This window comes from Scyliorhinus canicula, chromosome 3 (assembly GCF_902713615.1).
Source record: "Scyliorhinus canicula chromosome 3, sScyCan1.1, whole genome shotgun sequence".
Taxonomy (NCBI): Eukaryota; Metazoa; Chordata; class Chondrichthyes; order Carcharhiniformes; family Scyliorhinidae; genus Scyliorhinus; species Scyliorhinus canicula.
Genome location: NC_052148.1, coordinates 274,931,180 through 274,950,078, shown reverse-complemented (window position 1 = coordinate 274,950,078; position 18,899 = coordinate 274,931,180). Strand labels below are relative to the sequence as shown.

At 47.1% G+C, this 18,899-nt stretch overlaps 1 protein-coding gene across 5 annotated transcripts in view; it reads right to left on the bottom strand.

The window, feature by feature from the left end:
- Nucleotides 1-18,899, bottom strand: part of nfkb1 (nuclear factor of kappa light polypeptide gene enhancer in B-cells 1) — a 107,484-nt gene that overhangs the window by 27,178 nt on the left and 61,407 nt on the right. For all 5 annotated transcript variants that reach the window (XM_038792889.1, XM_038792892.1, XM_038792893.1 and 2 more), the window contains 7 exons: nt 16,969-17,060; nt 14,851-14,989; nt 13,961-14,080; nt 10,808-10,903; nt 6,002-6,154; nt 5,302-5,443; nt 2,977-3,091 (listed from right to left, as the gene is read on the bottom strand). In XM_038792889.1, the coding sequence (XP_038648817.1) occupies nt 2,977-3,091; nt 5,302-5,443; nt 6,002-6,154; nt 10,808-10,903; nt 13,961-14,080; nt 14,851-14,989; nt 16,969-17,060 (857 nt within the window). The remainder of the gene's footprint in view (nt 1-2,976; nt 3,092-5,301; nt 5,444-6,001; nt 6,155-10,807; nt 10,904-13,960; nt 14,081-14,850; nt 14,990-16,968; nt 17,061-18,899) is intronic.

The window sequence follows — 18,899 nt, the reverse complement described above, 5'->3', positions numbered from 1 at the left end:
CGCACTGGGTTACTAATTACTACAAGGTGTGATTGGCTATTTTACCCAATCTGGTTAAAACTATCAGCCTGACACAACACCCTTTAGAGTAACTAGAGATGGGAAATAAACACTGACACTTGACTCAAAAGCAAATAAAGTGCAAAAGTTCCTGAATGAGTGTTCAGGTAAAATAAAACCATTAGACAATTCCAGCTGCATTCTGGGTTTTACAAATAGGAAAATAGAGCTCGAGAGGAAGGAGACACTGAAAACTTTGTATAAAATGTTGCTTTGTTAACATTATATAAAGGACTTAAAAACTCAGAGCTCAAAGTGTGGATAATGCCAGTGATGGGAAAAGAAAAGTGAAACTTGCCTTCTTGGAAAGATAAGAGACAAAGTCAGCGATTTCAAATTCCGACCAGGAGGAACTATTTTGTAGGAATTTCTTTGCGCAGTGGCTGTTGGTGCGTCGAATATCTTAGCACAGGGAATGTCTGAGGTAGAGCATCTTTGCAAGGAAATTTGGATAAATATGTGAATCAGAGACTATGGGGAGAGAGCGGGGCAGTGGAATTAGTTTGGAGATTGATACAGGGCTATGGGGAGAGAGTGGGGCAGTGGGATTAGTTTGGGGATTGATACAGGGCTACGGAGAGAGAGCAGGGCAGTGGGATTAGTTTGGGGATTGATACAGGGCTATGGGGAGAGAGTGGGTGAGTGGGATTAGTTTGGGATTGATACAGGGCTACGGGGAGAGAGCAGGGCAGTGGGATTAGTTTGGGGATTGATACAGGGCTATGGGGAGAGAGTGGGGCAGTGGGATTAGTTTGGGGATTGATACAGGGCTATGGGGCGATAGTGGGGCAGTGGGATTAGTTTGGGGATTGATACAGGGCTATGGGGAGAGAGTGGGGCAGTGGGATTAGTTTGGGGATTGATACAGGCTATGGGGAGAGGGTGGGACAGTGGGATTAGTTTGGGGATTGATACAGGATTGTGGGGAGAGAGTGGGGCAGTGGGATTAGTTTGGGGATTGATGCAGGGCTATGGGGAGAGAGTGGGTGAGTGGGATTAGTTTGGGATTGATACAGGGCTACGGGGAGAGAGTGGGGCAGTGGGATTAGTTTGGGAATTGATACAGGGCTATAGTGAGAGAGTGGGGTAGTGGGATTAGTTTGGGGATTGATACAGGGCTATGGGGAGAGAGTGGGGCAGTGGGATTAGTTTGGGATTGATACAGGGCTATGGGGAGAGAGTGGGGTAGAGGGATTAGTTTGGGATTGATGCTGGGCTATGGGGAGAGAGCGGGGCAGTCGGATTAGTTTGGGGATTGATACAGGGCTATGGGGAGAGAGTGGGGCAGTGGGATTAGTTTGGGGATTGATACAGGGCTATGGGGAGAGAGTGGGGCAGTGGGATTAGTTTGGGGATTGATACAGGGCTATGGGGAGAGAGTGGGGCAGTGGGATTAGTTTGGGGATTGATACAGGGCTATGGGGAGAGAGTGGGGCAGTGGGATTAGTTTGGGATTGATACAGGGCTATGGGGAGAGAGTGGGGTAGAGGGATTAGTTTGGGATTGATGCTGGGCTATGGGGAGAGAGCGGGGCAGTCGGATTAGTTTGGGGATTGATACAGGGCTATGGGGAGAGAGTGGGGCAGTGGGATTAGTTTGGGGATTGATACAGGGCTATGGGGAGAGAGTGGGAATAGTTTGAGATTGATAATAGAGTATGGGGAGAAAGTGGAATTATTTTGAATATATACAATATATAGTTTGGAATTACTTGAACAAACATCATGCACAGACTAGATGAACTGAATGGCCTGGGCTGTGTTATAAACATTCTAGATTTTACTGCTAGTTTCTACTGGTGGGAAAGTATACAGATTGTACAAAACACCTGATTGAATACAAATATCATAACCATTGATATTTGTCAAAAGGATCCAATATGTAACCAGATAGAACAATGTCATCCAACCAGATTCACCAATGTCTACAATTGGTGAAGCCTTAAATGAAGCAGCTGATTGAATTCCCGGAACTGTAATATCTCCCTCAATCCCGAACTGCAATATGTCCCTCAATCCCGAACTGTAATATGTCCCTCAATCCCGAACTGTAATATCTCCCTCAATCCCGAACTGTAATATCTCCCTCAATCCCGAACTATAATATCTCTCTCAATCCCGAACTGTAATATCTCCCTCAATCCCGAACTGCAATATCTCCCTCAATCCGGAACTGCAATATCTCTCTCAATCTCGAACTGTAATATCTCTCTCAATCCCGAACTGCAATATCTCCCTCAATCCCGAACTGTAATATCTCCCTCAATCCCGAACTGCAATATCTCCCTCAATCCCGAACTGTAATATCTCTCTCAATCCCGAACTGCAATATCTCCCTCAATCCGGAACTGCAATATCTCTCTCAATCCCGAACTGTAATATCTCCCTCAATCCCGAACTGCAATATCTCCCTCAATCCGGAACTGCAATATCTCCCTCAATCCCGAACTGTAATATCTCTCTCAATCCCGAACTGCAATATCTCCCTCAATCCCGAACTGTAATATCTCTCTCAATCCCGAACTGCAATATCTCTCTCAATCCCGAACTGCAATATCTCCCTCAATCCCGAACTGTAATATGTCCCTCAATCCCGAATTGTAATATCTCCCTCAATCCCGAACTGCAATATCTCCCTCAATCCCGAACTGCAATATCTCCCTCAATCCGGAACTCTAATATCTCCCTCAATCCCGAACTGTAATATCTCCCTCAATCCCGAACTGTAATATCTCCCTCAATCCCGAACTGTAATATCTCCCTCAATCCCGAACTGTAATATCTCCCTCAATCCCGAACTGTAATATCTCCCTCAATCCCGAACTGCAATATCTCCCTCAAAGGCACTCCGGTTGTACATATATAATTAGACATATATCAGTGAAGCTCTCCTAGCTTGACAATGAATAAACCGTACCTGATAAAGATCGTTCCTCATGTTGATGATGCTTTTCTCAGGAAGGCTAATGATAACTTGTAAAAGGTGTTTAGCAACGGCAGGTTGGAGATGAATAATTGCGAGATGTAAAGCTCTGTTATTCAAGACAGAAACACAGAGGAAAACTGTTCAGTTTGGCACTCTTCATAGTTTCAACATTGTTGCTGCAAAAGTCCGTACTCCTCGGCAATACAGAGAAATAATTTAACTCTTTAGGTACCTCAGTTTTAAGGGTCAGTTGTACTTGTCCTTCCTCAATCTCATTTTGAATTGTTTGAGTAATTTTGATTTTAAAAATGCGGTCCTGAATTTTACAATACAGAAGGAGAAATTGTCTTCACCCAGCAAATTGTGAGCCTTTCACAATCTCTACTCCAGCAGGTTGTGAACACGCCCTTGCTGCATGTACTTAAGGCAGGGGATAGACTGATTTTTGGTGTCTTATGGAGTCGAGGGATATGGGGAGTGGATGTGCAAGAACAGCCATGATCATATTGAAAGGCGGACAGGCTCGATGGGTTGAATGGTCGACTTCTGCTCCTTTCATCATTTCTCCTTCTATTCCACTTGACGTCTGCACGTTCTCCCCGTGTGTGCGTGGGTTTCCTCCGGGTGCTCCGGTTTCCTCCCATAGTCCAAAGATGTGCAGGTTAGTTGGATTGGCCATGCTAAATTGCCCCTATTGCCTAAACAAATGTGGGGTGGGGTTACTGGGATAGGGTGGAGGTGTGGGCTTAAGTAGGGTGCTCTTTCCAAGGGTCTGTGCAGACTCAATGGGCCGAATGGCCTCCTTCTGCACTGTAAATTCTATGATATTGTATATGACTTTATCTAGCTGTCCTTTATGAAGCACTACTACCGGTTTTCCAACTCCATCGTCCAGTGTCTCCACTGTTCAAATCAGGCCTTCAGTACTAGAGAATATTCCGGGCAGATTTCACCACACACAAATATTCACCAGTGAAGCTGGGCACTTTGCAGATTTAATAAATCCTTTTTCGTTTTCCACAATTCCCTGGTTAACGCCATTCGCTGACACACTTTAACACTAACTATTGTGGCAAAAGTCTCTGAAATGTGGCTGAAACAGTTGAGATATCAAAAGACAAACATCTGGGGCGGAATTCTCCGACCCCCCGGGGGGTCGGTGGGCCCCCCACGGCAATTCTCCGGCCCGCGATGGGCCGAAGTCCTGCCGCTGACAGGCCTTTCCCGCCGGCGTGGTTTAAACCACCACTGGTACCGGTGGGATTGGCGGCGCGGGCAGGCTCCGGGGTGGGGGGCGCGGGGCGATCTGACTCCGGGGGTGCCCCCACGGTGGCCTGGCCCGCAATCGGGGCCCACCGATCGGCGGGCGGGCCTGTGCCGTGGGGGCACTCTTTTTTTTCCGCCCCCGCCATGGTGAAGGGCGGAAGAGACCCCCCTCCCCTGTGAATGCACCGGTATGACGTCAGCAGCCGCTGACGCTCCGGTGCATGCGCGGACTTACGCCGGCCGGCGAAGTCCTTTCGGCCCCGGCTGGTCTGGCGCCAAAGGCCATTCACGCCAGCCGGCGGAGTGGAAACCACTCCGGAGGGGGCCTAGCCCCTAAAGGTGCGGAGAATTCCGCACCTTTTGGGACGGCCCGACACCGGAGTGGTTCACGCCACCCCGACACACCGGGACCCCCCGCCCCGCCGGGTAGGGGAGAATCCCGGGCCTGATTATTCCTCTGGGTAGTGAAGGAAGATTTGAGCATGACGCATGTCAAGTGCTGTGATACAGGAAATGTAATATCTCTGCACCTTTCTCACATTTTATTTCACTCATCATTCCTAGGGAAGATAGAAATAATAAAATTAATCTTGGAAAAAAGCTGACTTTGAAAACAGTCTAACTATGCAATATTTTGTAGTATTTTACTCCAAGGTTTATATTCTCCACTTGAGAACTTGCTTATGTCCAGGAAACCAGCGAAGGTGTAATTTTATTAACCCTGACCCAGTTCCCCCTCATTCACCACTCTGGGAACGATGTGGATTTTAGGAGTTGGGGTCTGGGTGGGTTCCAGTCCTGCAAGGTGACACCCCCAGTGCCAGTGCTAAGGGAGTGCTGCACCGTTAGACGTGACGTTTTTCAGATGAGACGTGAAACCAAAGGCCCATCATCTCTCTCCAGTGGCAACAGACAGTGGTTAGACCCATTGAGCTGATTCTGTGCTGTAAGAATCTATGTGCTATTAACTGGAACCAACCAGAGAGACTTCACAAGCGCTCCGCAGTGAGCTACATCGCTAAGGAGCAATGGCATTTTTGAACAACTCACGTATCTCCATTCTGGTCTTGAACTGCAGTAAGGTGGCGTTGAACAGCGAGCAGCATCTTGGCATCACCAGTGATGGAATAGTCCAGAAGGGCACTTGCGTGTCGCTCAGCTAAAGTCAGGGCTTTCTCCAGGAAATATTGATCTGAAACCAGTTACCGCACAGGTCAATCATTCTGTTATTTTCAGTAACAGTCAAGCATTGCATTGTGCAAACATTGTACAACACAACATCGTGGTTTTGCTAGTTTCTCTCGCAAGGCACGAGAGCCATTGATCAGAAGGCAGGCACTGAAGATATTGCAACAGAAATCACTCATTTCTTTTCAGTTTGAAGACTTAGTTAAAATACAACAAACGTAATCTCCAAAGACAGCAAGCGTCACTTCAGCACACTGTTAGTATCAACACCAAATCCCGCAGACTCTGTAAATCTGAAATACAAACGGAACCCCCTGGGAGTCCTGCACCTGAATTAACACAGTTAACAATCCATCAGGTTTCTGCTCAATGATGTTGGTGGAGAGAGAGTCAGCGATGGGCTAATGTTGTCGGATGTCAAGAAGTGACGTTTAGATTTTCTCATGATTTTACAACGAAATTCAATCTTTTAAAATGCATCCAATGCAAGTTACTCCAACTGGAAATATTTGATGAAAAAGCAGCTCTTTTCACTTTAATCGCTAAAACACAACTGACATACTTGCTTCTTGAAGTTCTTCGCCTGTTCCTGTTGGTTCTGTAGCCTCCGAGTCACTGAGGAACTCTGTGGATTCTTGTGGGGGCTGGAAACTGGAGATGACATTGCCAGCAGTCATCACATTACCATCGCCGTGCTCAGTAGGGCAGTTAGCAGCTGCAACAGAATCAAAGTATTCAGTAGAGGGGTTAACTCATTGATTGCTGAAACCACCAACAAGATTTTGATCAGGGGAATGCAAAGCGTTAAAAGAACGTCTGCAACACCCAACATTCTTCAGTCCCTCAGCATCAAAAACAAGATCAAATCGTCACTTAATAACGGGTCAGATTGACTGAGTGGGACACAGCAGGAAGATAGATGTGGATTTCATTCATACAGCACAGAAATGGGTCGCCGGCCACATCATGCAAGTTCCAGCTCTTGGAAAGAGCGATTCCATCACCCCCACCTCCATTCCCATTGTCCTGCAAGGTCCTCTTTTCAAATATTTATCCAATTTCCTTTTGAAAGAGGTTATTTTCTTTTTTATTCATTCAGCAGATGTGGCTTCACTGGAATTGTCTCCAGATCCCAACCCACTGCCAAAAAGCCTCTTCAGCCCATCCTTTGATTTTCTGGCAATCACCTTAAATCCATCTCCTCTGATTTCTGACCCACCTGGAGACAGTTCCTCCTTGTTTGTTTGATTAAAACCTCCACATGGATACGAACAGAATTGTTAATAATTCTCCTTCACCTTCTCTGCTCCACAGAGAACAATCCCGGCTTCTCCAGTCTCTCCACGTAACTTCATCCCCAATCCCATTCCGGGAAATCTCCTCCGCACCCTTTCCAAGGCAGTGATGTCCTCAATGCTGTGCCCAGAATTGGAAACAATCCCCTACTGAGGGTGAACCATTGATTCACCAGAACCCTCTTGGATGCTGCCTCTAATAGTGAAGATCCATTTGGGATCTTTGCCTTTTTCAGCCTTCTGAATTTTTATTTGATAAATTTAGACTATCCAATGCATTTTTTCTAATTAAGGGGCAATTTATCGAAGCCAATCCACCTACCCTGCACATCTTTGGGTTGTGGGGGCGAAACCCACGCAAACACGGGAAGAATGCGCAAATTCCACACGGACAGTGACCCAGAGCCGGGATCGAACCTGGGACCTCTGCGCCGTGAGGCAGAGTGCTAACCACTGCGCCACCGTGCTGCCCTGCCTTCTCAATTTAACCTGCCCCCTTCCAGATCTCTCTGTTCTTGCATCCCAGTTAAAATTGCCCCTACTTGTTCATTTTGGTTGGTTAACCTCCAGCAGTGTCCCTGACCCTCCACACATTTGGGTTGAGTCTGCAAACTTCTCTCAGCCAATCAGTGCCCGAGTTCCTGATAGAAACGGCTCCCAGTGGGGGATTGGTGAACACGCCCGCTGAATTCAAACTTCACATTTGTAGACCGCCCCGCGGGCATCGTTTAGTCGATTAGCCACTTGGCCAAAAGTGGGCAATTTCTGGCCCAATTATGAAAGCCGATGGGACGGAATGATGGAGCGCGCACTCCCATTTCACAACCCTGTACCCCCATTCACAACCCTATACCCCCATTCACAACCCTGTACTCCCATTCACAACCCCGTACCCCCATTCACAACCCTGTACCCCCCCATTCACAACCCTGTACCCCCATTCACAACCCCGTACTCACCCTCCCCCTCCCCATTCACAACCCTATACCCCCATTCACAACCCTGTACCCCCATTCACAACCGTGTACCCCCCATTCACAACCGTGTACCCCCCCATTCACAACCCTGTACCCCCATTCACAACCCCGTACTCACCCTCCCTACCCCATTCACAACCCCGTACCTCCTTCACAGCCCCGTACCCCCATTCACAACCCCGTACTCACCCTCCCTACCCCATTCACAACCCCGTACCCCCTTCACAACCCCGTACCCCCATTCACAACCCCGTACTCACCCTCCCTACCCCATTCACAACCCCGTACCCCCTTCACAACCCCGTACCCCCTTCACAACCCCGTACCCCCATTCACAACCCCGTACCCCCTTCACAACCCCGTACCCTCCCTCCCCCATTCACAACCCTCCCATTCACAACCCTGTACCCTCCCTCCCCCACTCACAACCCAGTACTCACCCCCCTCCCCATTCACAACCCCGTAACCCCATTCACAACCCTATACCCCCATTCACAACCCTATACCCCCATTCACAACCCTGTACCCCCATTCACAACCGTGTATCCCCCCATTCACAACCGTGTACCTCCCCCATTCACAACCCTGTACCCCCATTCACAACCCCGTACCCCCATTCACAACCCCGTACTCACCCTCCCTACCACATTCACAACCCCATACCCCCTTCACAACCCCGTACCCTCCCTCCCCCATTCACAACCCCGTACCCCACTCACAACCCCGTACTCACCCCCCTCCCCATTCACAACCCCGTACCCCCATTCACAACCCTCCCATTCACAACCCTGTACCCACCCTCCCCCATTCACAACCCTGTACTCTCCCTCCCCATTCACAACCCCATAACCCCATTCACAAAACTGTACCCCCCCATTCACAACCCCGTAACCCCATTCACAACCCCCCCCCCCCCCCCATTCACAACCCCGTAACCTCCATTTACTGGAATTCTTTGAATAGGTAACCAGTACAGTTGACAAGGGGGAGCCAGTCGATGTGATATATTTGGACTTTCAGAAGGCGTTTGACAACGTCCGCAGAAGAGATTATTGTGCAAAATTAGTGCATGGGATTGGGGGAAATGTATTGAGGTGGATATAAAACTGGTTGGCAGAGAGGAAACAAAGAGCAGGGTTTAATGGGCCCTTTTCAAATTGACAAGCAGTAACTAGTGGGGTTAGGATGCAGGGATCCTACAGCAAGATCTGGACAGGTTGGGCAAGTGGGCAAATCAATGGCAGATGCAGTATAATTTGGATAAGTGTGAGGTTGCTCACTTTGGAAGCAAAAACAGGAAGGCAGATTACTATCTGAATGGTTGTAAATTGGGAGAGGGGAGTGTACAGCGGGACCTGGGTGTCCTTGTGCACCAGTCACTGAAGGTAAGCATGCAGGTGCAGCAGGCGGTAAAGAAGGCTAATGGTATGTTGGCCTTCATTGCGAGAGGTTTCGAGTATAGAAGACCATAAGACCTAGGAGCAGAATTAGGCCACTCAGCCCATCGAGTCTGATCCGCCATTCAATCATGGCTGATATTTTTCTCATCCCCATTCTCCTGCCTTCTCCCCATAACCCCATATCCCCTTATTAATCAAGAACCTAGCTATCTCTGTCTTAAAGACACTCAGTGAATTGGCCTCCATAGCCTTCTGCGGCAAAGAGTTCCACAGATTCACCACCCTCTGGCTGAAATAAATTCTCCTAATCTCTATTTTAAAGAAGCAGGGATTTGTTGCTGCAATTGTGTTGGTGAGGCCACACCTGGAGTATTGTGCGCAGTTTTGGTCTCCTTCTCTGAGGAAGGATGTTGTTGCTCTCGAGGGAGGGCAGCAAAGGTTTACCAGACTGATTCCAGGGATGGCGGGACTGTCATATGAGGAGAGATTGACTAGGTTGGGATTGTTCTCGCTGGAGTTCAGAAGAATAAGGAGGGATCTCATAGAGACTTATAAAATTCTAACAGGACTAGACGGGGTAGACGCAGGGAAGATGTTACCAATGATGGGTGTGTCCAGAACCAGGGGTCACAGTCTGAGGATTCAGGGTAAATCATTTTGGACAGAGATAAGGAGACATTTCTTCACACAAAGAGTGGTGAGCCTGTGGAATTCATTACCACAGGAAGTAGTTGATGCTAAAACTTTGAATATATTCAAGAGGTAGCTGGATACAGCATTTGGGGAGAATGGGGGTCAAAGGCTATGGGGAGAAAGCAGGATTAGGCTATTGAGTTGGATGATCAGTCATGATCGTGATGAATGGCAGAGCAGGCTCGAAGGGCAGAATGGCCTCCTCCTGCTCCTATCTTCTATGTATCGATGTATTCACAAACCCGTAACCCCCATTCACAACACCGTACCCCCCATTCACAATCCCGTTACCCCCCCATTCACAACACCGTACCCCCCATTCACAATCCCTTTACCCCCCATTCACAATGCCATAACCCCCCATTCACAATCCCGTCACCCCCCATTCACAATCCCGTTACCCCCATTAACAATCCCTTTACCCCCCATTCACAATCCCATACCCCCATTCACAATCCCGTCACCCCCATTCACAATCCCTTTACCCCCCCCATTCACAATCCCATACCCCCCATTCACAATCCCTTTACCCCCATTCACAATCCCGTTACCCCTCATTCACAATCCCGTCACCCCCATTCACAATCCCATATCCCCCATTCACAATCCCATACCCCCACCCCCCCATTCACAATCCCATACCCCCACCCCCCCATTCACAATCCCATATCCCCCCAATCACAATCCCATACCCCCACCCCCCCATTCACAATCCCATACCCCCACCCCCCCAATCACAATCCCATACCCCCCCATTCACAATCCCGTTACCCCCCCATTCACAACACCGTATCCCACATTCACAATCCCATACCCCCCCATTCACAATCCAATACCCCCCCATTCACAATCCCATACCCCCCCCATTCACAATCCCGTAACTCCCCCCATTCACAATCCCGTAACTCCCCCCATTCACAACCCTGTACCACTCGCTGAATATTTTGCAGAAGCGCTAAAATCCTTTGTTTGTTCAAAACTAAATTCAAGTCTGCAATTTTACCGTGTTTCATTCCCGCACTGGAGTTTGGCGTTCCGGGGTTATATGCATAACTTCCATAGTTGGAAAATCCTTGAAATCCAGTAAAGTAATTGGTACCTGGGAGAAACAGAAAACAGTAAGCCACAAATAGTGAGAATTGACAAGAGTATAAAGACAGCCCTGTGACGGAGTGACACAATCAAATCAGGACCTTGGCAGCAGCTTCCAGCTTCAAACTGTGTAACACTTTAAAAAAAATAAATTTAGAGTACCGAATTATTTTTTCCAATTAAGGGGCAATTTAGAGTGGTCAATCTACCTATCCTGCACATCTTTGGGTTGTGGGGGCGAAACCCACGCAGACACGGGGAGAATGTGCAAACTCCTCACGGACAGTGACCCAGGGCCGGGATTCGAACCCGGGTCCTCAGTGCCGTAGGCAGCAATGCTAACCACTGTGCCACCGTGCTGCCCCAAACTATCTAACACTTAACAAACTTTCGTCAAACTGTAATACCAGGGAAAGGGAAGGCAATATTCAGAAAACAGCTACTTGAAATTTATTTAGCTTCCCTTCATTTGGTTCAACTTAAAGCACGGTGCCCTGCTGCCTCAGATACACATCAATCAACACCCCGGAACAACTGTCTATCCAAACAGGATTGCAAAAAGGATGTAGAGGGAACAGAGAGTGTGCACACCAGATTCACAAGGGTGATATCAGAATGGCATTGGTTTACAAATCAGGAAAAGATCAACAGGCTGGGTCTTCTTTCCTCTTGAGGAGGTGATCCGAAGTTCTCTAATTTAGATCTTTAAAATGCTGAAAGGGTTTGATAGGCTGGATACCGACAGAATGTTTGCTCACGTGGGCAAGAGCACGTCTAGAAGCCATCTATAAATGATAGTCACCAAAATTTCCAATAGGGAGTGAGTAAGAAACTTCTTTATACAAAATGTGGAACTCGCTCCCACAGCGAGTGGTTGAAGTGAACAGTGTCAAGACATTTAAGGGGAAATTGATAAGGATGCGAGGGAAAGGAGAACACAGGGTTACGATGGTAGATTTAGATGGGAAAAATGGGAGGAGGTTTGAGTGGAGCATAAACACCAACATGGATTGGTTGGGCCGAATGGCCAATCCCTGTGTAATCCTACAAAGCACAATTGATAAAATATTTAGTGGTGGAATTTATGAAATTTCACTCTCGGTCCAGAGGATGACCCTATAGGAATTTGTGGGGACAGACCCCTGGGTTTCACTTCAGTACAATGGATGGATTGTAAATTGTGGACAGCAGCCACTAACCCACAAACAGGGTACCAAAAACAGTGTACCATAAACACGGTACCAAAAACAGTGTACCATAAACACGGTACCATAAACAGTGCACCACAAGCAGTGTACCATAAACAGTGCACCATAAACACGGTACCACAAACAGTGTACCACAAACAGTGCACCACAAACAGTGCACCATAAACACGGTACCACAAACAGTGTACCATAAACACGGTACCACAAACAGTGTACCACAAACAGTGTACCACAAACAGTGTACCATAAACAGTGCACCATAAACAGTGTACCACAAACAGTGTACCACAAACAGTGTACCACAAACAGTGTACCATAAACAGTGCACCACAAACAGTGTACCACAAACAGTGTACCATAAACAGTGTACCACAAACAGTGTACCACAAACAGTGTACCACAAACAGTGTACCATAAACAGTGTACCACAAACAGTGTACCACAAACAGTGTACCACAAACAGTGTACCATAAACAGTGTACCACAAACAGTGTACCACAAACAGTGCACCATAAACAGTGTACCACAAACAGTGTACCATAAACAGTGTACCACAAACAGTGCACCATAAACAGTGTACCACAAACAGTGTACCATAAACAGTGCACCATAAACACGGCACCAAAAACAGCGTACCACAAACAGTGTACCATAAACACGGTACCACAAACAGTGTACCACAAACAGTGTACCATAAACAGTGCACCATAAACACGGCACCAAAAACAGTGCACCACAAACAGTGTACCATAAACAGCGTACCACAAACAGTGTACCATAAACACGGTACCACAAACAGTGTACCACAAACAGTGTACCATAAACAGTGCACCATAAACACGGCACCAAAAACAGTGTACCACAAACAGTGTACCATAAACAGTGCACCATAAACACGGCACCAAAAACAGCGTACCACAAACAGTGTACCATAAACACGGTACCACAAACAGTGTACCACAAACAGTGTACCATAAACAGTGCACCATAAACACGGCACCAAAAACAGTGCACCACAAACAGCGTACCACAAACAGCGTACCACAAACAGTGTACCATAAACACGGCACCAAAAACAGCGTACCACAAACAGTGTACCATAAACAGCGTACCACAAACAGTGTACCACAAACAGTGTACCATAAACACGGTACCACAAACAGTGTACCACAAACAGTGTACCATAAACAGTGCACCATAAACACGGCACCAAAAACAGTGTACCACAAACAGCGTACCACAAACAGTGTACCATAAACACGGCACCAAAAACAGCGTACCACAAACAGTGTACCATAAACAGCGTACCACAAACAGTGCACCACAAACAGTGTACCACAAACAGTGCACCACAAACAGTGTACCACAAACAGTGTACCACAAAGTGTACCACAAACAGTGTACCACAAACAGTGTACCACAAACAGTGTACCATAAACACGGTACCATAAACAGTGCACCACAAACAGTGTACCAAAAACAGTGTACCACAAACAGTGTACCATAAACACGGTACCATAAACAGCGCACCACAAACAGCGCACCACAAACAGCGTACCACAAACAGTGTACCAGAGATAAATACTAAACAACGGCCTGTTTGTCAGGTGCCCCAACCCCGCATATCTCGGTAGTGGACTGTTCGCTGGGAGCGGGATTCCCCTCGCGAGGCTTGTCGATGTGATGAAGCCACCCCCACGCTGTGGGGAAACCTACAGGCAGGGGTACGCTACCGGCAGGAACAGAGAAACACCAATTCAGGTCAAACATTGAGCCACAACTTACCACTCGGACAGTCAGACAATTAAAGACAACATTTATGTGGACATTACTCTGGTAACAGGTGTTATACTCACACCCGCCTGCTCCACCCCCTCCTCCGTAAACTCCACCTCCGCCTGAACCTGGGCCTCCTCCAAAATGGTCCGAGAAATTCGGCAAAAGTTTCAGTCGCTTCCTTTGTACTTCCTCTTTATCTGGAGAGAGCCAGGAATAAACACAACACATATAAACACCTCACACACTTAAACCGCCCCCACCCTCCCACGTGTAAACCCCACCCCGTGCGCGTAAACACCCCACATGGTTCAGGGCTCTGGGCCCAGTGAGGTGGAGATACGCTGTCAATTATTAAAATCAGGGAGGTTGTCGAAGCCAGAATTGGAAAAGTGCAGAGATCCCCGAGGGGCTGGGCCAGGTTACAGGGATAGGGTGAGGCGGGTGCAATGATGTACAGGTTTGGTGGATTGGCCAAGATCAATGTGCAGGGCTATAGGGATAGGGTAGGGGAGTGGGCCAATGGAGGGTGCTCTTTCAGAGGTTCGGTATAGACCTGATGGGACGAATGCCCTCCTTCTGCACTGCGGGACTCTATGGAATTTTTCAGCCTTAGACAGCCAAAGTGATTTTTTTTTCTCACAAATGATGACAATTAGAACAAACTGACACGAGGAAAGGGCAGGAGCCAGTCTCAGGATAAGAGGTCATTATTTAGGACAAATCCCATCACTGCAAGGGTTGTGAACGTTTGGAATTCTCTTTTCTTGGGAGCTGTGGATGCTCTGTGTGAACTCATGGTTGGGATTGATTAGGTTTGCGGGAATAGTGGAGTTGAAGATCAGTGTGAGCCCATTGAATGGCACAGAGGCTGAGAGGACCAAACGGCTACCTTCAGCTGCCACTTGGTATCTTCTTCATGTGGAGAGCTGACTTGAACCTATAATTAATGCAGGAGATTGTCCCTCACCTTTAATCAGCGGGTAGTATGTGAATGGCTTTGGTTCACTTGTTTCGTTGTCGGATTTTCTCCGAAGCTGGACAAACACAGATGCAGGTTTGGAAATGTCCACGTCCCGGTATTTCGGTGTCCGAAAAACTATAGCAAACTGGAAGGAAAGACTGCGTTATTCAGCCGTCTGTCAAAACTGGTGACATTATTTATTGATAATTAGACATAGATTACATAGAATTTACAGTGCAGAAGGAGGCCATTCGGCCCATCGAGTCTGCACCGGCTCTTGGAAAGAGCACCCTACCCCCTATCCAAGGTCAACACCTCCACCCTATCCCCATTACCCAGTAACCCCACCCAACACTAAGGGCAATTTTGGACACTAAGGGCAATTTATCATGTCCAATCCACCTAACCCGCACATCTTTGGACTGTGGGAGGAAACCGGAGCACCCGGAGGAAACCCACGCACACACGGGGAGGATGTGCAGACTCCGCACAGACAGTGACCCAAGCCGGAATCGAACCTGGGACCCTGGAGCTGTGAAGCGATTGTGCTATCCACAAGGCTACCGTGCTGCCCCCACATGAAGCAGCCTGGTTCATTTATTAAATTGTTTTCTATGGACGGAGAGGGAAAGTTCCTCAGTCACTGCTGTGACTGACCATTGTCCAAGTCCCCAAAATATATTGTTACCAGCTTCGTTCTGCTTCAGACACTGCGAACCATTCATTTGACAGATAAGTTATTTTACTGCTTTTCACAAGCGCGAGAAGTGTCATCTCCTTTTTTGATCAGACACTTTTTATCACTCAATTCCCCACACGGAATCCGGCAATTTCAGATCATTGCCACCGCTTTTATTTGTTTCCCTCGACGGCAGGTGCGTCCCGTCTGGACGGTCATTTGTTACTTTCCTGGTCCCATTACCGCCCTCTTTGGCCCTGAACTCTCATTCCATTTATCATTTAATCACCGCCCCGATCACAGGCCTTCAGTCCCTGTAAAACTCTAACTTGTTCAATTCTGGTAAAAGATCTTTGACCTGAAACATTAACTCTTCCTCCTCAGATGCTGCCAGACCTGCCGGGCATTTCTAACACTTTGTTTTTACGTCAGATTTCTAGAATCGGCAGCCTATTTTGCTTTTTCTGTGGAAAACATGTAACATCCAATCTAATAATTGCACATTGCTGTTGACATAGGAACATGAGTTGTCCATTCAGCCCATCGCTCCTCCATTCAATACGGTCAAATCTGATCATCCACCTCAATACCATTTTCCCACTCTATCCCCATTATGTCATTGGTATTTAGGAATCTGCCAGTCTCTGTTTTAACCATGCTCAATGGCTGAGCTTCCACTGCCCTCTGTGATTGATAAATAACCCTCTGAGTAAAGACATTTCTCCTCATCCCCGACCTACATGGCTTCTCCGTGATTTCGAAACTATGCCCCCTGGTTCTGTGCTCAGATCACCTCTCATTCTTCGAAACTCCAGAGAATACAGGTCCAGTCTGATGAACCTTGGTTGCACTCGCTCTATGGTAATAATATCCTTTCTGAGGTAAGGGGACCAAAACTACACACAGTACTCCAGGTGCGGTCTAACCAAGCTTGTGTACAATTGAGCAAGACCTCACTCCTCATGTACTCAAATCCTCTTGCCATAAAGGCTAACATGAATTTTAGCATTTATGGAGTATAAAAGTAGAGAAGTGTTGTTGCAATTGTATAGGGTGTTGGTGAGACCACATCTGGAGTATTGTGTCTAGTTTTGGTCTCCTTATTTGAGGAAGAATATGAACCATAGATTCATAGAATTCCTAAGGTGCAGGAGGCTATTCGGCCATCGGGCCTGCACCAGCCCTCATGAAAGGGCATGCTACCTAGACCCACACCCCTGGCCATTTTATCATGGCCAATCCACCTAACCTGCAAACATTTGGGCTGAGAGGGGAAACCGGAGCTTCTGGAAGAAACCTACGCAGACACGGGGAGGGAGAGCAAATTACCACAGACCCGAGGCCGGAATCGAACCCGGGTCGCTGGCACTGTGAGAATTCATAAAAAGTAAAAAGTCGTCAGCAGTGAAGAGAAATCAGAACAAGGAGGTTATTCAGACACCAACCTGCCGATGAACATCCGTCGGACCAAAGTCCCCAAACGCTTCCCAAATTCCACCATTTTCATCCTCTTCATAGAACCGAACCTGGATATCATCTGACCAAATGAGAATGCTCATCAGATGGTGGAAAAGCAAAACTACCAAACCTAGACCTCATCAAAGTTTTAAACAGGATGAAGAGATGTGTTATCAGGTTGCAGGATAACTGATGATTTTGTTTAGAAATATAGAGGATTGTTAAGACATGTCGAAATTGTCTTCCAGATTGGCCAATACAAAGAAATGGACAACACTTCAAATATAACAAGATTGGTTGCTAAACATTTGTGGACATGTGCGTATTATATAAAAAACACCTCTTTAAAATTCTTATGCAGTGACAAAAGTCATACTTTCTGTCAATTTAGACTTCGAGCAAAGGTTTTGACAAGTTCAAAGAATATTTATTCTAAAATTTACCCCTCCCTGAAATAGTGGCACCCATTTCTGACGTTGTGTAAAGCTAATATCAGTAATTAATTGGGGGATCGGAGTCTCAGTTTGCTTAATGTGGGCTTTCACTCGAGATAAGGAACCCTATGTACATGTAGATCATGAAATGAGATTGAAGAGTGGAGACCAGGTGCTTGACTGCAGAGAATAAAATGGCAAGCTGTCAGGCAAGTTGGGTATGTAAATTAAGGCCTGGAATCATTCTAGAACTTTCCAAATTACTGGTTTGGTATCAGCTGGAATGTTGTGGACAATTCTGCGGAGGTTTACCAGGAACGAGGGACTTCAGTTCCGAGGTGAAGGTGGCAAAATGCAGACTGCTCTCCTGGGACAGGGTAGGTTATGAGGGATTTTCAAGATGCTGTGAGCTTTTGACAGCCTGGATCAGGGTGAACGATTCCCTTTGGAGAGTCGGTCAATGACCGAGAGTCATGGAATCAAAATCATCGTAAAAGGATTCAGAGGGAGATGAGGAGAATTGTTTTCACTCGGATTTGAAAAGATGGTAAAAACGGATTTGAGAAATAATTTTCTTTTTTTAAAATATAATAATGTTTTATGCCTCAACTGCTAAAGGTCCATATGCCTTTTTCACCACCCTATTAACCAACCGCTCCGCCTTCAGAGGTCTATGGACAACACACCAAGGTCCCTTTGTTCCTCAAACCTTCCCAGTGTCAGGCTGTTCATTGAATATTTCCTTGTCACATTATTCCCAAAGTGGATCACCCCACACTTTTCAGGGTTAAATTCCATCTGCCACTTATCTGCCCATTTGACCATCCCGTCGATATCTTCCTGTAACCCAAGACACTCACAGCTAATCTTTTTGTTATCGCAAGCTTACTGATCCAACCCCCACATAGCCACTTATGTTGTTTATATAAATAACGAATAATAGGGGACCCAGCACAGATCCCTGTGGTACACAACTGGGCACTGGCTTCCAATCACTATAGCAGCCCGTTGTCATCACCCTCTGTCTCCGACAGTTCAGCCAGCTTTAAATCCACCGTATCAAGTTCCCCTGTATCCCCATGTCTCCCATGTGGGACCTTGTCAAAGGCTTTGCTGAAATCCATATAAACTGCATCAACTGCACGACCCTGGCCCTACACTCATCCCTAGAGCATCTCGAAAACAAGGACTCCTACATCAGACTCCTATTTATTGACTACAGCTCCGCCTTCAACACCATAATCCCAGCCAAGCTCATATCAAAGCTCCAAAACCTAGGACTTGGCTCCCCACTCTGCAACTGGACCCTCGGTTTTCTGACCAACAGACCACAATCAGTAAGAATGAACACCAACACCTCCTCCACAATAGTCCTCAATACCGGGGCCCCGCAAGGCTGCGTACTTAGCCCCCTACTCTACTCCCTGTACACAAACAATGGCGTGGCAAAACTTGGTTCCAACTCCATCTACAAGTTTGCTGAT